The sequence below is a fragment of the mitochondrial genome of Naegleria fowleri (assembly GCF_008403515.1).
Source record: "Naegleria fowleri mitochondrion, complete genome".
NCBI lineage: Eukaryota > Heterolobosea > Eutetramitea > Acrasida > Naegleriidae > Naegleria > Naegleria fowleri.
Window position 1 is genome coordinate 17,004 of NC_021104.1, and position 15,734 is coordinate 32,737.

Sequence of the window (15,734 nt, forward strand, 5' to 3'; positions counted from 1 at the left end):
ATGTACCTGCTAATATTATATTTTTTATTTCAATCTTTTTTTGTTTCGTTTTTTTTTGGACGTTTGTTCAGTAGGAAATATATTGGTTTTTTTACAAGTATCTGCGTATTTATTTCATTTTTATTGAGTATTATTTTATTTTATGAAGTCGCTTTAAATAGTTCTGAATGTTTTTTTTCACTTTTTAACTGGATTACTATTGATTTGTTATTTTTAGATTTTAATTTTTTATTTGATTCTTTAACTGTGAGTATGCTGTCAGTAGTTACATTAATATCTTTTTTAGTACATATTTACTCTATTGAATATATGAAAGATGATCCACATCAAATTCGTTTTTTTTCATATATTTCTATTTTCACTTTTTTTATGGTTATTCTAGTAACAGCAGGTAACTTAGTTCAACTATTTATAGGATGGGAAGGGGTTGGTCTATGTTCGTATTTATTGATCAATTTTTGGTATAGTAGGATAGATGCAAATAAATCTAGTATTATGGCAATGGTAACAAATAAAGTAGGTGATTTATGTTTACTTATTTCTTTTTCTGCTATTTTTTATCTTTATAATTCATTTGATTATAGCGTTATTTTTTCTTCTTATATGATACAAGCATTAAGTTTAGAAGTAGATTTATATTTGTTTTCTATAGTTGGAGTATTTTTTATTTTAGGTGCGGTTGGTAAATCAGCACAGTTAGGGTTGCATATTTGGTTACCGGAGGCAATGGAAGGACCAACGCCTGTTTCCTCTCTAATACATGCTGCAACGATGGTAACTGCAGGAATTTTTTTGGTAATTAGATGTTCTTTTATATTTGAATTACTACCATCTCTTTTGGTTTTAATCTTATTCTTCGGATCAGCTACTACGTTTTTGGGTTCTAGCATAGGTTTATTTCAAAATGACATAAAAAAAATAATAGCTTATTCTACGTGTAGCCAATTAGGTTATATGTTTTTATCGTGTGGTCTATTGGGTTATTCAAATAGTATATTTCATTTAATTAATCATGCTTTTTTTAAAGCATTATTATTTTTATCAGCAGGATTGATTATTTATTGTTTTTCCCATGAACAAGATTTTAGAAAAATGGGAGGATTAATTTATTTTTTTCCTTTTGCTTATATTTCTATTTTAATAGGTTCGCTTTCGTTAATGGGTTTTCCTTTTTTTTCAGGTTTTTATTCTAAAGAAAAAATTGTTCAGTTTTTTTTTAATTTATTTTATGTTTCTTTCGATTCATATTATTTATTAAATTTTTTTTTTTTTTTATCTTTTTTATCTTTCATGTCGATTATATTTACAACACTTTATAGTATTAAATTATTAATTTTTGTTTTTTTTGTAAAATACAATGGTTATAGATATAATATGTTTAATATCCAATATGCTTCGTTTTATATGTTACTCCCATTATTTATATTGATTTATTTTAGTGTATTTAGTGGTTTTTTTTTACAAGATATGTTTGTAGGTGCAGGTACTGATTTTTGGGGTAGTGCACTCATGATATCATTAGTAGATGTTGAATCTATATCGTTTTTAGTGAACAATGAATACATTGCGTATAATACTTTTTATTTATTTAATTATGAATATTATAAATATTTAAGACAAGTACCGTTGGTATGGGTAGTTTATTTTTCTATTCTTTTTTTATTTATGTATACATTATTTAAACCTCGGTCTTATTTATTTAATATTAAGTATAGTTCTTCATTTTATTTTTACATATATACATTTTTTGCTCAAAAATGGATAGCATTTAATAAATTATTTTTTTATGTATTAATCGATTTTTTGTTTTCTTTTAGCTTTCTTATATTTTCTATAGTAGAGAAGGGTTTATTAGAAAAATTAGGACCTTTTGGAATAAGTTCAATAATACGAAAAACAACTTCATTTTATTCAGTTACGGTAAAGGGTTTGATTTATCATTATTTAGGTTTTATGCTGCTAGGTTTATTGATGTGTATTCAATTATATTTTTTATATTTTTAATATAAATAGTTATTTATATTTTAAGATAAATAATAATCTTTATTTTTCATATAATAAAAATGAATTATGCGTTTTTTTAATAATCTATTATTTGTTAATTTCATTAATAAAGCAGTTTATTCTTATTTTATTAAGTATCCAACACCAATGAATATTAATTATTTATGGAATTTTGGTTTTATGTCTGCTCTTTTTTTAGTTATTCAAATAGTTAGTGGTTTATTTTTAACTTTTTTTTTTACTCCGCACGTAGATTTAGCTTTTTTAAGTGTGGAGCATATAATGAGAGATGTTAATTACGGATGGTTGGTTAGATATATTCATGCAAACGGAGCATCGTTTTTTTTTTTCTTAGTATACGTTCATATATTAAAGGGTATTTATTATGGTTCTTATTATTTCCCAAGAACATTAGTGTGGTTTACTGGTTGTATTATTTATATATTAATGATGGGTACTGCTTTCTTAGGGTATGTTTTACCTTGGGGACAAATGAGTTATTGGGCTGCTACTGTCATTACTAATTTTGTTACAGTAATTCCAGTAGTAGGTAAAGATATTGTTTATTGGATATGGGGAGGATATTCCATAAATAATGCAACATTAAATAGATTTTTTAGTTTACATTATTTATTGCCTTTTGTAATCTTACTATTGTCTATTTATCATATTTATCAATTACATAAATCTGGTAGTAGTAATGAGTTAGGAATAAGATCACACTATTTAAATAAAATTTCATTTTATCCATATTTTTTAGTGAAAGATTTATTTGGTTTATTTTTAATTTTATTTTTATTTAGCATATTTGTATTTTTCTTTCCTGAAGCATTCAATCATTCGGATAACTATATAAAAGCCAATCCTTTAGTAACACCTGCTCATATTGTTCCGGAATGGTATTTTTTACCGTTATATGGAATTTTAAGATCTATTTTAAATAAAGCATATGGTATTATTATAATGTTTGTATCTTTACTTGTTTTATTTATACTACCTTTTATTGATAAAAGTTTTATAAAAAATAAAACATTTAAACCATTTAATAGAACTCTATTTTGGTTTTTTGCATTTAATTTTTTATTTTTAGGTTATTTAGGTAGTCAAACTCCAGTTTTTCCATATATCGAATTAGGATTAATTTGTGCGCATTTTCATTTATTATATTTTTTCTTATTGATTCCATTATCTGTATTATTTGAAATGTCCTTCTTTGGCTCTTCGACTAGAACATCTGTTAGTAGTTCTAATTATATTTTTACAATTGTTTTATTTTTTGTTTTTTTATTTATCGGAATGGTTATGGGTTTTTTCATCTTATATATAGTAAAATATGATGATTTTATTCTTTATTCTCTAGTGAAAGCTACTATTGAATTAGGAAGTTACGATCCTTATTATAGTATTTATAAAGTAAAAACAGGATTGTCTAGTGATATTATTAGACACTTTGACGTAGTGACTATTAAGGTTAGCCTAATAGATTTATTATCGTATCTTTTTTTTAATAAATATTAGAATTGGTTTAATTTTAGTTGATTATTAATATAAATAGTATATTTATATTTTATGTATAAAGAATTTATAGTATTTTTTATTTTTATATTTTAAATGTTCTTCTTTGACTCTTCGACTAGAACATCTGTTAATAGTTCTAATTATATTTTTACAATTGTTTTATATTTTGTTTTTTTATTTATCGGAATGGTTATGGGTTTTTTCATCATGTATATAATAAAATATGATAATTTTATTCTTTATTCTATAGCGAAAGCTATTATTGAATTAGGAAGTTATGAGCCTTATAGTATTTATATAGTAAAAATAGGATTGTCTCATGATATTATTAGACACTTTAACATAGTGACTGTTAAGGTTAGCCTAGTAGATTTATTATTGTATCTTTTTTTTAATGAATATTAGAATTGGTTTAATTTTAGTTGGTTATTAATATAAATAGTATATTTATATTTTATGTATAAAGAATTTATAGTATTTTTTGTTTTTTTAATGGTAGATCCAAAAAAATTATTAAAAATATTAAAATCATATGAACGTTTTAAATTATTAACGAAGGCAATACAAATGGTAGCATTGTCACAACTTTCTTCTTTAAAGAATAAAATAGCATCTAGACAATATGCACTAGGCACCATCACTCCTTTCTTTGGAACAAGTAATTATTCGGACAAAGATTCTTCATATCTTATGCTTTCTATTACAGTAGATAAAAGTTGTTGTGGGCCTCATAATGGTAATATTTTAAAAGCAAGTAAACTAATAGTAGAGGAATTAAAAGAAAAAAATAAAAATATTAAATTAATTTCAATGGGTAGAAAAGCTAAGTATTTTTTTAAAAAATATTATAGATCTTTTCAAATTTTAAATATTTTTAATTTAGATAAAGAACCACTTTCTTTATTTACTGCAATTATTACATTAGAGAGATTCATGGATTATAGCTTTGATAGATTTTTAATTATTTTTAATAAATTTTATACAGCTTTTACACAAAAAGTATCTTTTTATGATATTTGTTCTTTTTCTTTTTTTACTACAAATTTAATAGAAAGAACTAAAGATGCTAATAAAACAGCTCATGTATGTAGTGCTCTTTTAAATTCTACAGGGGTTGATTCTAATTTTAGTTCTTTATTATATGATTTTTATAATTATGCTGTTTCTTTAATTTGTTTGGATGCTTTAGAAGAAAATGAATATAGTGCACTTGGAGCAAGGGCAACAGCAATGAATAATGCTACAAAGAACGTATCTGAATTAATTGATAGTTTTCGTTTATTGTATAATAAGGCTAGACAAGAGACTATTACAAATGAACTAATTGAAATAGTTTCTTGTGTTAATTTTGTATAGTCATATCTATTGATGTATCAATAGTTTTTATTTAAATAATTTTATTTTTTTATTTTTTAATAGAAATGTTTTTTCTTATCATATTATTATCTTTTTTTTTAAGTAATTTTAATTTTTTTTTAACTTTACAGACAGAAAGTATCGTTCTTTTTTTTAGCTTTTTTTCTATGTTTTTTTATTACTTAACTAGTAATAGATTGGATTCTTTATTTAATGTAGAGGAAGAAGAAATTTCTTTTATTAATGAACTAGATTGGTATATAGCTATTTATTTTTTTATAAAAATAAAAAATTGGTATCGTTTTTTTTATAGGTATATCTATATCAAATTAAATAGTTTTTATAAATTTCTAATAGTTTTAAAAAATTATGTAATGTATTGGTTTTCATCTATTTATAATTTGTTAATAATACATTTTAATAATTTAAATAGTTCATTTGTTTTACATAGATTAAATAGTTTAGAAAAGAGTAAAAAAACATTTAAATATAAAAATAATCCGTTTGTTTTTCTTTCTCTATAATAATAATAATAGTAATAATGTATATAATAATATAACAAATAAATAAAAATGTCTTTTTTATTACTTTTTTTTTATTTTTTAATATTAATCTCAGCAGTTTTTATGGTTACTGTAGTTAACCCAATAAATGCAGTTTTATTTTTAATAAGTATTTTCTTTAATACTTCGATGGTTTTTATATTGTTGAACATTGATTTTTTAGGATTGTTATTTTTAATGATATATGTTGGAGCAATAGCGGTATTGTTTTTATTCGTAGTAATGATGCTTAATATTAGAAAGATTGAAAAAGATAGTAGTTTTTATTTGACTATCGGTATTTTTCTTTTGTTATCATATTTATTACAATTATTTTTTATTTTTTTTCATGACAATTTAATATATATACCACGGCTTTTTATGTTTGATTTAAATTTATTTTCATTTTCTAGTATTTCTTTACTCGATGAATCTGCACGGTTTCTTATAATTAAAAAAATAGGTATTCTATTATACTATGAGTATTTTTTTTTTTTACTTTTTGGAGCATTGATACTATTTGCTGCAATGATAGGTGCCATTTATCTAACTAACGAAAAGCAAGGCTATTCCATGAGACATCAGTACGATCAATTAGCACGTAATCATTATATTTTTAACGTTTCTATATATTAATGTTATTTGATTTAATGCTTTCAATAGGAATTCATATAGGTAACATTAGATTTATTTTACATAGTTTCTATAAACCTTTTATAGTAGGTTACCGTAATAATTATTGTATTTTTGATATAAATAAAATAATATTTTTTTTTAAGAGAGCACTTTTTTTTTTTTATAATTTAGGGCTTATGAATAATCTATATCTTTTTTATATGCATAGCAATATGCAATTAAATATTTCTTATTTACTTTATTTTATAAAAGAAATTAATAGTACTCGGAATATGGTATTCACTGAGCGTTGGAGTTATGGTCAACTTTCAAATACGTATACGTCTTGTAGTATTTTATTTACAGATATTTTTACATTTAAAGAAACAAATAAGAACTATAAGAGTTATTTACCATACAATAAAATTAATTTTTATAATTTTTTTTTTAGTTTGTTGCATTTTACATTTTATAAAAGGATACCTGGAATGGAGTGGGAAACGCATATTAAAAGGATAGAAAAATATTGGCGTTTCTTTTTATTTTTTAAATTTTATAGATATTTGAATAGATTTCCAGATGTTTTTTTATTTTTTAGTACTTATAATTTTCCTATTCCGGCGATCGAAGCAAAAAATTTAAAGATACCATGTGTCGGTAATTTAGATATTGATTTTAAATATTATACCTACTTGAGTTATCCATTACTAGGCAATTCACAATCTGTTTTTATTTTTTTATTTTATTTTATTATGCTTTCATCTTTTTATAAAAAAGGAAGATTATCGTTTTATTCTTCGATTTTGTAATGTTATGTTATAATATGAATATATTATTCATATTTTTATTTAAATAATATTATTTTTTCATTTATTACTAATAGTATGCCTCAATTAGATGGTTTAATAATTCAATCGCAAATAAATTTTTTAATCTTTTTCTTTATAATTTATTTCTTTTTTTTAAAGTATATTTTACCTTTAATTAGTTTTTATATGAAATTAAAACATAAATTAATAATTTCTAATTTGGTTTGGTTTAATAAAAATTTTTCATTATTAGTTTTTTACCGTAAATTTTTTTTATTTAGTCTATTTAAATTAGTTAATTTGTTTAAAATTGTTGGTTTTCTTAAAAATAAAACATTTATTTTTTTTAATTTATACTTAATGGATTATTTAACGGTAAATCATTCTTTAAGTAAAAAAAAAAATTAATGTTTTTTTCGAATAAAGAAATTTTTAATAAATTATTTTTTTTTTTCTTTTTTATATTAAAAAAAAAGAACGTAGGAAAAAAGAAAGTACAATGGAAGCTTTCATCTTTTTTCAACTCTAACAGGATAAAATATTTTTTATATTTTATCAATAAATTATTTTTATATAAAATATTTTTATTATTTTTATTTACGTTTTAATCTTTATTATTTGTTTACTAACTTAAAAATATATTTTTTTTCTTTATTATCATTAAGATATAAAATAAATTTAAATAATATATTTCTACCGTTTCTCAATAGAAGTTTATTTTGTAATTCTAATACTAAGTCAGTTAGTACACATAATTCAATTAATCTAAAACGATTTTTTTTATTATTAGTAAATAATTTATTAATAAAGGTTGTTTTTATGATGTTTAAATACTTATCATTATCATATTATAATTGTAAAAAAAAAAAAAATAAAATAACATTGTTACGTTCGCCGCATATTGATAAAAAATCAAGAGAACAATTTGAGTTAAAGCATTTTAATATCATAGTTAATGAATTATCTATTTTCTCTTTATATAATAATGCATTATTATCAAATTGTTTTTTATTTTTTATTCGAAATTTCAAAATAGTAGAAAATTTAGATTTAGTAAGTAGATGAAATGTAATACTATTTTAAGATTAAAAATTTTTGCAACACAAGCAACGTCTAAAGAACCAGTAGGTCCAGCTTTAGGACAAGTAGGAATTCCTATAATGGATTTCTGTAATAAATTTAATAATTTAACAGTGCGTTTTTTTAATGATGTTCTATTAAATGTGTTAGTTTATTCGTATGGGAACCAGAATTACGATTTTGTAATTAAGTTCCCAGATTTATTTTATTCTTTAAAACGTTGTTTTATTAAATATAATCCTATGAAAAAACCAGGATATGTTGAATTTCCAATTATTTCTTTGCAATATGTAAGTATATTTATGTTATATGAATTGATTGAATATTATTGTATTTATAGTTTTATTAATAAAATCGATGTTTCCATTTATAAAAAAATATTTAATTCATTAAAAAGCTGTGGTTTTTTAATTCTTTAGTAATTTTTTAGTAATTTCTAAAATTTTTTGTCTCTTCTTATGTTATATTATAAAGCAATTACTCCCTCTATGAGGCATTTATGTTTGGTTAATAAAAAAAATTTAGAAAAAAGTATTTTTCTTCCATCTTTATTGCTAAAAAAAAATTCTTGTTATGGAAGAAATAAAGACGGTAGGATTACTGTGTTCCATAAAGAATGTGGTCATAAAAAATTATATAGACTCGTTGATTTTTTTTATTTAAAAGAAATTCCTTATATAGTCGAAAGTATCGAATATGACCCAAATAGATCTAGTTTTATCAATTTAATTTTTTATAAAAATGGCGTTTATTCTTTTATCATAGCTACATCAGGAGTGATTCTTGGCAATACATATATGTGTAGTATTAAATTGTATGATTTTTTAAAAATAGGGAATAGATCTTTTTTTTTAAATTTACCAATAGGTTCTATAGTACATAATATATCTACATTATTAAATAGCAATTCTAAATATTTACGTGCTGCAGGAGTTTCTGGTATATTGGTAAAAAAAGAAAAGGGTTACGCATATATTAAGTTACCTTGTTCTGGTGGTTTTAAATTATTAAAAAGTTCTTTGTATGGTTTTGGTACATTAGGGAAAACATCAAATACTTCTTTTCGTTCTATTAAATTTGGTAAAGCAGGACGTTCGCGATGGTATGGAATACGCCCTACAGTAAGAGGAGTAGCAATGAATCCAGTAGACCATCCTCACGGAGGAGGGGAAGGAAAAAAATCAAAAAAGTCATCTCCTACAAATAAGTGGGCAAGTGTGATTAAGTATAGTAGAAAGTTTAAAAGAAAGAAAAGTTAAAATGTCACGTTCTACTTGGAAAGGTATTTTTTTTTCCCACGATTTTTGTAATTATAGAAAAAATAAGGTAATTTATGATCGTCAGACAAATAGTCTTCCTCTATTTAAAGATAAAGTATTAAGTATACATAATGGTAAACAAATAGTAGCTATTAAATTTAATAAAGATGAAATGTTTGGACATTGTGTAGGTGAATTTGTTTTTACTAAGAGAAAGTGTGTTAAGTTAAAAAAAGAAAAAAAGAATTTTAAACTAAAAAAATAATAATAATGAGTAGAATCAGTAATTTAAGTAATCTAAGAGTACCTTTTTTTAATTCTTGGAAAAATACCTGGTATGAGGATAGTAAATATTATTCTTTATTATTTTTTCGAGATTTTCAAGTTCTCCAATATTTTAAAGGTTTATTTTATCGTTTAAAAATGTTAACAGATGATGTTTATTTAAATTATATTACGAATAATTATTTATTTGTTAATTTAAATATTTATCTTTATCGTTTTCAGATAAAAAAATATTTTTTATCTTTTTTTTCAGAACAATATTTGTTATATAGTTTTATGTTCAGAAAAAATAAAATTCATAAAGTTAATTTACGATGTAATAGGGTAATGTATGTACATGCTTTTTATTCTAATTCTGTTTTATATTTTTTATATTTTTTTAATCGTGGAATAAACAAACGATGCATACATAAAAAATATTTTTATTCTTCTATAATTAATATTAATAATAGGCCGAAATATAAAAATAATCCAATTAAATTTCAATTAAAAAAAAATATATTTTATTTTTTTTCTTTCTATAGAAAAAAAAAAAAAAATAATTTAAAACTATTAAGCTTGTTTTATTATGTATTAAGATTTTTTTTATTTCTCAGCATTAAGTTGACGCCTAGTTTTATTTTATTTCGTTTTTTTTTATTATGTTATAATAAATTATTATTTTTAAAACAAAATTTTGTTTATAGTATGCAATACTATCCAAATAAAGTATTAAATCATTCTTATTATTTTTTAAAAGAGAATTATAAAAGAGAATTGAGTAGGGATATTTTTGATGAACGTACTTTTTATGATTTTTTTGTTTATTTTTTTTTATATTATTTTATACTAAATATAGAAAAAACAATTTATTTATTTACTGGAATGCGTTTTATTTTCCTAGGATCTTTTTATATGTATAAAAAGTTACCACCTTTATTATCTTCTAAATTAGTAAATGATTATGTTTGTCTGGAACTAGAAAAAGGAGCTAATTTATTTAGAATCTTTAAAAGCCTACAATATATACAGTTGAGGGAGAAAAGAAAACTAAAGACAGAGCTATTAAATAATTTTTCTAAATCATTTTTTGAATATTATTTTATTAAACGTCATAGTAAAATAAAACAATGCTTTGCTTTATTGAAACGGTTAAATATATTAAGTAGAAAGAATAAGAAGAAGACTAGTAGGAAAGAATTATATTTGAATTTAAATAAATCTAATTTTTTTTTATCGTTTACTAAATTACGATTTTTATTTGATTCTTTATGTCAAAATGAAATAATGGCAAAAAAATATCCATTAATAGGATTGCGTATTGAATGTAATGGTCCGCCTAAAAAAGGAAGACAAGCCAGATTAGTAGCTTATCATCAAATAATAAAAAATTATAAGTTATTTGGAAAAATGCCAAATAAAAGTATATTAGCAGACATTGATTATTATCAATCATTTGCGAGAGCAAAACAGGGTTCTATAGGTATTAAAGTATGGATGTTTTTTTATAGTAAAACATATGATTCAAACTATAAATTAATAAGTATAGTCTAAGATGATTTCGCGTTTCACAAGACGTATTCATAAGAATTGTGTTTATAACCATAAAATAAATAGTAGCTCTAATTTATTGTTGTCAGGTAATATTGGTTTTGTTTCTTTATCTAATGGTGTATTGACAAAAGAACAAATCGAGTGTTGTAGAGTTATAATTAGGAGAGAATTAAAAAAAAAAGGTTTTTTGTTAATCAGATGTAATTTTTTAATTCCACTTACTTCGAAGCCAACAGGAGTACGGATGGGGAAAGGGAAAGGAGCAATAGACAAATATATTAATTTTGTTCATATTTATGATTGTCTATTTGAATTAAACTCTATACCTATCTATTTAGCCGTAAAGCTTTTAGATAAAATTTCATATAAGTTACCAATAAAAGTGTGTCTAATTGATAGTAATAAAAATATTTATATGTCTAAGTAAGCAATGTAATGATTGGAGTAAAAACACGTTTTTATATTACAGATAATTCTGGTGCTAAAGAAGGGGAATGTATTAAGGTTTTGAATAAAAAATATCAACACGCTAAGGTAGGAGATTTTATAGTAGTTGCTATAAAAAAAGTAAGGTTGCGTAAAAAAATCAAAGTTAAATTACATGATGTAAGATTTGGTATAATTGTAAGAACAAAAAAAAATGTTTGTAGATACAATGGAATACATATTTCATTTGAAGATAATGCAATGGCATTATTAGATAAAAATTTAAATCCTATTGGTAATAGAGTAAGTGGCCCCTTATCGTATGAAATAAGAGTTAAAAAATTAATGAAATTGATTTTAATTTCTCCAAGTATTTTTTAAAAAAAATGAAATGAATAAGTTAAATTTTTTTTATTTTAATTTTAATTATCTACAAAGTTATTTTCTTGATCGATTAGTGAATCGTAATAATTTCTTTTTTTTTTCTTACATTCAAGTATATTATTTGTTACATAATAGTAGTAGTAATAGGTTTTTATTCTTATTGAAATTAATGCTATTGGAGAAATTTACAAATAATAAAATAAAGTTTGTACTGAATAATAATTTATTAAAAAGAAGAAAGTTAAAAGTAGGTGGTGTACTAGCAATATCTAAGCAAAAGTTTTATACTACTTATCTTAACATTTTATATAATTCATTACCTAAATTAATATATTCTTTAGATTTAAAATTAAATAATTATTATTTATTTTATGATAATAAAAAGACAATATATTCTAGTTTTTTTTATTCGTTAACAAAATTTTTATTTTTAAATTATTTTACTTATACTTTAGATTATTATAAGTATTATAACTTTTTTGAAAATGCTATTTTTAAATTAAAACTAAAAGTATGTACTAGTTATAAGTATTATTTAATTAATCGTGATCTATTTAGATTAGGTGGTTTAAATGTTATATAATGGTTTCTAAATTATTAAACAGTAAACATTATAAGAATAGATTTATATTTGAGAATTCTTTTGTTTCTTATTTATATATTAAATCTTTGTATAATACATTTTTTATTGGAAAGAAATATACATATGTTTTATATTTATTTTTTTATTTACATGTACATTATACGAGAATTTCAAATTTTTGTATTCTTTCATATAGACGAAGAGGTGTATTGAATTTTTTTAAATTAACAAGGATGATGGTGAAACAATATTCTTTAAATAAACAATTAATTGGTATAATGAAATCTTCTTGGTAATTGTATGTTAAAATTAAAATTTCCAATTTATTTTTTTGGTACTTTTTATAGTTCGTTAAAAAATGCTATTATAAAAAAAAATAGTACTTTTACAGTATACTTTAGTTCTTTTAATTTGTTATTGAGTTATTTTTTATTTAAAAAAAGGTATTTTTCTAATATTATGATTTTTAATTTATTAAACCGTAGTTTTATACACATTACACTAAATTATCATGAAGAATGTAGTTCTATTGTAAATATTTTATCATTTTATTCAAAGAAAAATATAAAAACAGTAACAGTTAGTAAGTTAAGAGATTTAAGTAGATTAGAGCGTAGTTCTTTTATTTTGTCTACGTCTCGTGGGATATTTAATACGTCAGATGCTATTATAAATAATGTAGGAGGGGTTATTTTATTTGAAATATATTAATTTTAAGCAATGGCTCGATTTTTTTTATTGAATCATTCCTTTTATTACATAGAATTGAATACTTTTTTAATAGGGACATTTATTTCTTTTTTTAAATATAAATTAAATTCGTTTTATTTTTTTTTTATAGATTCTCGTATTTTATATTGTCATAATTATTGTCTTTTTAGAGTAGATCATTGTTATTGGAAGAAAGTAAAATTATTATTATTAAAATTTATTCGTAGTCATTTATATTATAATATTAAACATTTAAAATTAGAAGGAAGAGGTTATAAATTATATTATTACTATAATACTATAATATTTAAATTAGGTTATAGTCATCTATGTTATTTTTTATTACCTATAGACACTTATTTTTATTCTAGACAAAAAAAAACTTATTATAGGATAGTTAGCTTTTCAGATAGTATGTTAGGTAATTTACTATTTCGTATGAAGTGTTTTAGAATTCCAAATAAATATAAAAAAAAGGGTATTTTTATTGTGTAAATGGATTTTCCGTTAATTTCTTTTTTTTATAAGTCATTGAATTATTATAAACAATTACGTCTTTATTTTATATTAAATAACTATTTTAAATTACATAATATATTGTTTACCAATTTGTATATACGATTATACCGCAAAAGATTATTGAGAATAGAAGATAAAAATATTCGTTTCTTTTCTAATAGATTAAAAAGAAAAAATGACAAATCGTTAGTAGTACGTTATTTTATGTATAATATATATTTATTTCTACGTTTCGAGAGTAAAAATAAAATATGGAATAAGCGTAAGAAAAAATATATTTATATAAATAAATTTAAAGATTGTGGAAATCAATATAATTTTGATCCATTCTATCCTATGACTACTTATTTGTTAAGTGAGTTTAATTTGCAACGTACAAATAGATTAAATTTTGATGTTACAAAAAAAAAAATAGTAAATTTATCGTTTTTCGATAAGAGATTAGGAGTAGTTAATTTTAAATTTTTTAATAGTTATATTTTTTCTTTAATTTTGAGTGTTTATAAAAAAACAAATAAAAAAGAATTCTTGTATGCATTAAGACATAATAATTTATTTTTTTATAATTTTTTACTTTTTATTAAAAAAAGAATTCAATTATTTAGATATTTATTATTAGAATTAAAGAAAAAATTACAATGTTTTTTTTTTATCTTTAATACTTTTGATTTGAATATGGAAAATGATATTTTTTTTAATTATATAAGGTATAAGAATCCTCTTTTAATTTCAGAGTATGAACGTATAGTAAAAAATGTTAAATTAGAAAGAGAGAAATATGTTAATTATTATGGGTTATATAGTAAATATAAAAATTTTTATAAGTTATTATTGGATTTTTTAAAGAAACCCAATAGAAATTGTATAAGTAGTAATTTTAAAGTAACTAAATCTTCCCACCGTTTACATGTAAATAGATATGAAAGATTGTTAAAAAAAATAGGAGGAAAGTATGAAAGATTATTTAGAAGGTTTTTTATTTTAAAGAATAAATCTTTTTATGCAGATGAGAATAAAGAATTGATTTATATCAGTATTTTAAAATATTTAAGTATATTTAAATCTTTATTTCGTTTTGATTATTTAAATAAGTATAATAATAGCAAAGCGGTAATATATATTAAATCCACAATAACAAATGTGTTTTTATATTTTATCTATAATAATAAGTTATTATTTAAAAGAACATGCGGAGAATTAGAAGATGTAAAAAAAAAAGAACGTCGTTTTTGGAGAAATATTTATCCACTAGTGGAAACATTATTACCATTTATAAGTAAGATGAAATCTTTATATAAATTCCCTTATGTTTCTTTATACATAAATGGTACTAGTTCCTTATGCAGTCCTTTAATTACACGCATGCGTAAGTATAATAAAAAATACCGAAGATTAGTACGTTTTTTATTTAACGAATTAGAATTTTTTAATGAAAAGACGCTTGAATTAAAAGAACGATTTAAAGGAGCTTATATTTTATATCCAATTTATAGAATAAAATTTTTTGCAATTTGCGATGGTTTTAATAGACTAAGTAAGGTTTTTTTTGCAATTAATAAGGTTAAAGATCTAACATCGTGGCCTTATAATGGTTGTTTTAATAAAAAAAGAAAAAGAAAAAAAAAGAAAAAAAAAAATGTTAGATAGTATTAGTCCATTTAGACGAAAAAGAGGTTTTTCTAAAAAGTTAAATATATTTCAATTCTTTATTAGTAGATTTGGTATTGGGTCATTTATTTCAAAAAAGCTTTGTGATTTTTCAGGTCTTCATGTCAATTTACAGTTAGATGCTTTTTTGGATCCTTTTTTTAATTCTAATTATTCTCATAGTTATGTTATTAAGAAAATCAAATATTTTTTTTTAAATAATAAATTCAGTATAGATAATTTTTTACAAAAAGAAGTTATTTTTAATATTAATACTTTAAAAAATATACGTTGTTTAAAAGGTAGGAGGCATGCTAGTTTTTTACCAGTAAGAGGGCAGCGTAATAGAACTAATGCAAGAACAAGAAAAAAAATTAATTTTGGGGATAAGAAAGGAAATAAAAAAGTAAGAAAGAATAAAAACAATACAGTTAAAAATATAATAAAACAATAATCTTTAATT

At 21.5% G+C, this 15,734-nt stretch overlaps 20 protein-coding genes across 20 annotated transcripts; all 20 read left to right on the top strand.

Moving 5' to 3' along the window:
- On the top strand, window positions 1–2,004 carry ND5 (NADH dehydrogenase subunit 5). Its single transcript has one exon. It carries the CDS (start codon window positions 1–3, stop codon window positions 2,002–2,004), a length of 2,004 nt encoding a protein of 667 aa, YP_007890032.1.
- Window positions 2,005–2,070: 66 nt separating this feature from the next.
- On the top strand, window positions 2,071–3,522 carry CYTB (cytochrome b). The gene has a single exon. It carries the CDS (start codon window positions 2,071–2,073, stop codon window positions 3,520–3,522), a length of 1,452 nt encoding a protein of 483 aa, YP_007890033.1.
- Window positions 3,523–4,014: 492 nt separating this feature from the next.
- Window positions 4,015–4,878, top strand: ATP3 (ATP synthase F1 subunit gamma). Its single transcript has one exon. The coding sequence runs from the start codon at window positions 4,015–4,017 to the stop codon at window positions 4,876–4,878; it is 864 nt and encodes a 287-aa protein (YP_007890034.1).
- Window positions 4,879–4,943: 65 nt separating this feature from the next.
- Window positions 4,944–5,402, top strand: orf145. Its single transcript has one exon. It carries the CDS (start codon window positions 4,944–4,946, stop codon window positions 5,400–5,402), a length of 459 nt encoding a protein of 152 aa, YP_007890035.1.
- A 48-nt stretch (window positions 5,403–5,450) lies between these two features.
- On the top strand, window positions 5,451–6,056 carry ND6 (NADH dehydrogenase subunit 6). The gene has a single exon. The coding sequence runs from the start codon at window positions 5,451–5,453 to the stop codon at window positions 6,054–6,056; it is 606 nt and encodes a 201-aa protein (YP_007890036.1).
- rps2 (ribosomal protein S2) lies at window positions 6,056–6,844 on the top strand. The gene has a single exon. The coding sequence runs from the start codon at window positions 6,056–6,058 to the stop codon at window positions 6,842–6,844; it is 789 nt and encodes a 262-aa protein (YP_007890037.1).
- A 75-nt stretch (window positions 6,845–6,919) lies between these two features.
- ATP8 (ATP synthase F0 subunit 8) lies at window positions 6,920–7,252 on the top strand. The gene has a single exon. The coding sequence runs from the start codon at window positions 6,920–6,922 to the stop codon at window positions 7,250–7,252; it is 333 nt and encodes a 110-aa protein (YP_007890038.1).
- Window positions 7,253–7,666: 414 nt separating this feature from the next.
- Window positions 7,667–7,909, top strand: rps10 (ribosomal protein S10). Its single transcript has one exon. The coding sequence runs from the start codon at window positions 7,667–7,669 to the stop codon at window positions 7,907–7,909; it is 243 nt and encodes an 80-aa protein (YP_007890039.1).
- Window positions 7,906–8,343, top strand: rpl11 (ribosomal protein L11). The gene has a single exon. The coding sequence runs from the start codon at window positions 7,906–7,908 to the stop codon at window positions 8,341–8,343; it is 438 nt and encodes a 145-aa protein (YP_007890040.1).
- A 39-nt stretch (window positions 8,344–8,382) lies between these two features.
- On the top strand, window positions 8,383–9,183 carry rpl2 (ribosomal protein L2). The gene has a single exon. It carries the CDS (start codon window positions 8,383–8,385, stop codon window positions 9,181–9,183), a length of 801 nt encoding a protein of 266 aa, YP_007890041.1.
- A 1-nt stretch (window position 9,184) lies between these two features.
- On the top strand, window positions 9,185–9,448 carry rps19 (ribosomal protein S19). The gene has a single exon. It carries the CDS (start codon window positions 9,185–9,187, stop codon window positions 9,446–9,448), a length of 264 nt encoding a protein of 87 aa, YP_007890042.1.
- A 5-nt stretch (window positions 9,449–9,453) lies between these two features.
- On the top strand, window positions 9,454–11,001 carry rps3 (ribosomal protein S3). Its single transcript has one exon. The coding sequence runs from the start codon at window positions 9,454–9,456 to the stop codon at window positions 10,999–11,001; it is 1,548 nt and encodes a 515-aa protein (YP_007890043.1).
- Window position 11,002: 1 nt separating this feature from the next.
- Window positions 11,003–11,428, top strand: rpl16 (ribosomal protein L16). The gene has a single exon. The coding sequence runs from the start codon at window positions 11,003–11,005 to the stop codon at window positions 11,426–11,428; it is 426 nt and encodes a 141-aa protein (YP_007890044.1).
- An 8-nt stretch (window positions 11,429–11,436) lies between these two features.
- On the top strand, window positions 11,437–11,808 carry rpl14 (ribosomal protein L14). Its single transcript has one exon. The coding sequence runs from the start codon at window positions 11,437–11,439 to the stop codon at window positions 11,806–11,808; it is 372 nt and encodes a 123-aa protein (YP_007890045.1).
- A 10-nt stretch (window positions 11,809–11,818) lies between these two features.
- Window positions 11,819–12,394, top strand: rpl5 (ribosomal protein L5). The gene has a single exon. It carries the CDS (start codon window positions 11,819–11,821, stop codon window positions 12,392–12,394), a length of 576 nt encoding a protein of 191 aa, YP_007890046.1.
- Window positions 12,394–12,690, top strand: rps14 (ribosomal protein S14). The gene has a single exon. The coding sequence runs from the start codon at window positions 12,394–12,396 to the stop codon at window positions 12,688–12,690; it is 297 nt and encodes a 98-aa protein (YP_007890047.1).
- A 4-nt stretch (window positions 12,691–12,694) lies between these two features.
- rps8 (ribosomal protein S8) lies at window positions 12,695–13,105 on the top strand. The gene has a single exon. The coding sequence runs from the start codon at window positions 12,695–12,697 to the stop codon at window positions 13,103–13,105; it is 411 nt and encodes a 136-aa protein (YP_007890048.1).
- Window positions 13,106–13,114: 9 nt separating this feature from the next.
- Window positions 13,115–13,600, top strand: rpl6 (ribosomal protein L6). Its single transcript has one exon. It carries the CDS (start codon window positions 13,115–13,117, stop codon window positions 13,598–13,600), a length of 486 nt encoding a protein of 161 aa, YP_007890049.1.
- Window positions 13,601–15,271, top strand: rps11 (ribosomal protein S11). The gene has a single exon. The coding sequence runs from the start codon at window positions 13,601–13,603 to the stop codon at window positions 15,269–15,271; it is 1,671 nt and encodes a 556-aa protein (YP_007890050.1).
- Window positions 15,261–15,725, top strand: rps13 (ribosomal protein S13). Its single transcript has one exon. The coding sequence runs from the start codon at window positions 15,261–15,263 to the stop codon at window positions 15,723–15,725; it is 465 nt and encodes a 154-aa protein (YP_007890051.1).
- The last annotated feature ends 9 nt before the right edge of the window (window positions 15,726–15,734 follow it).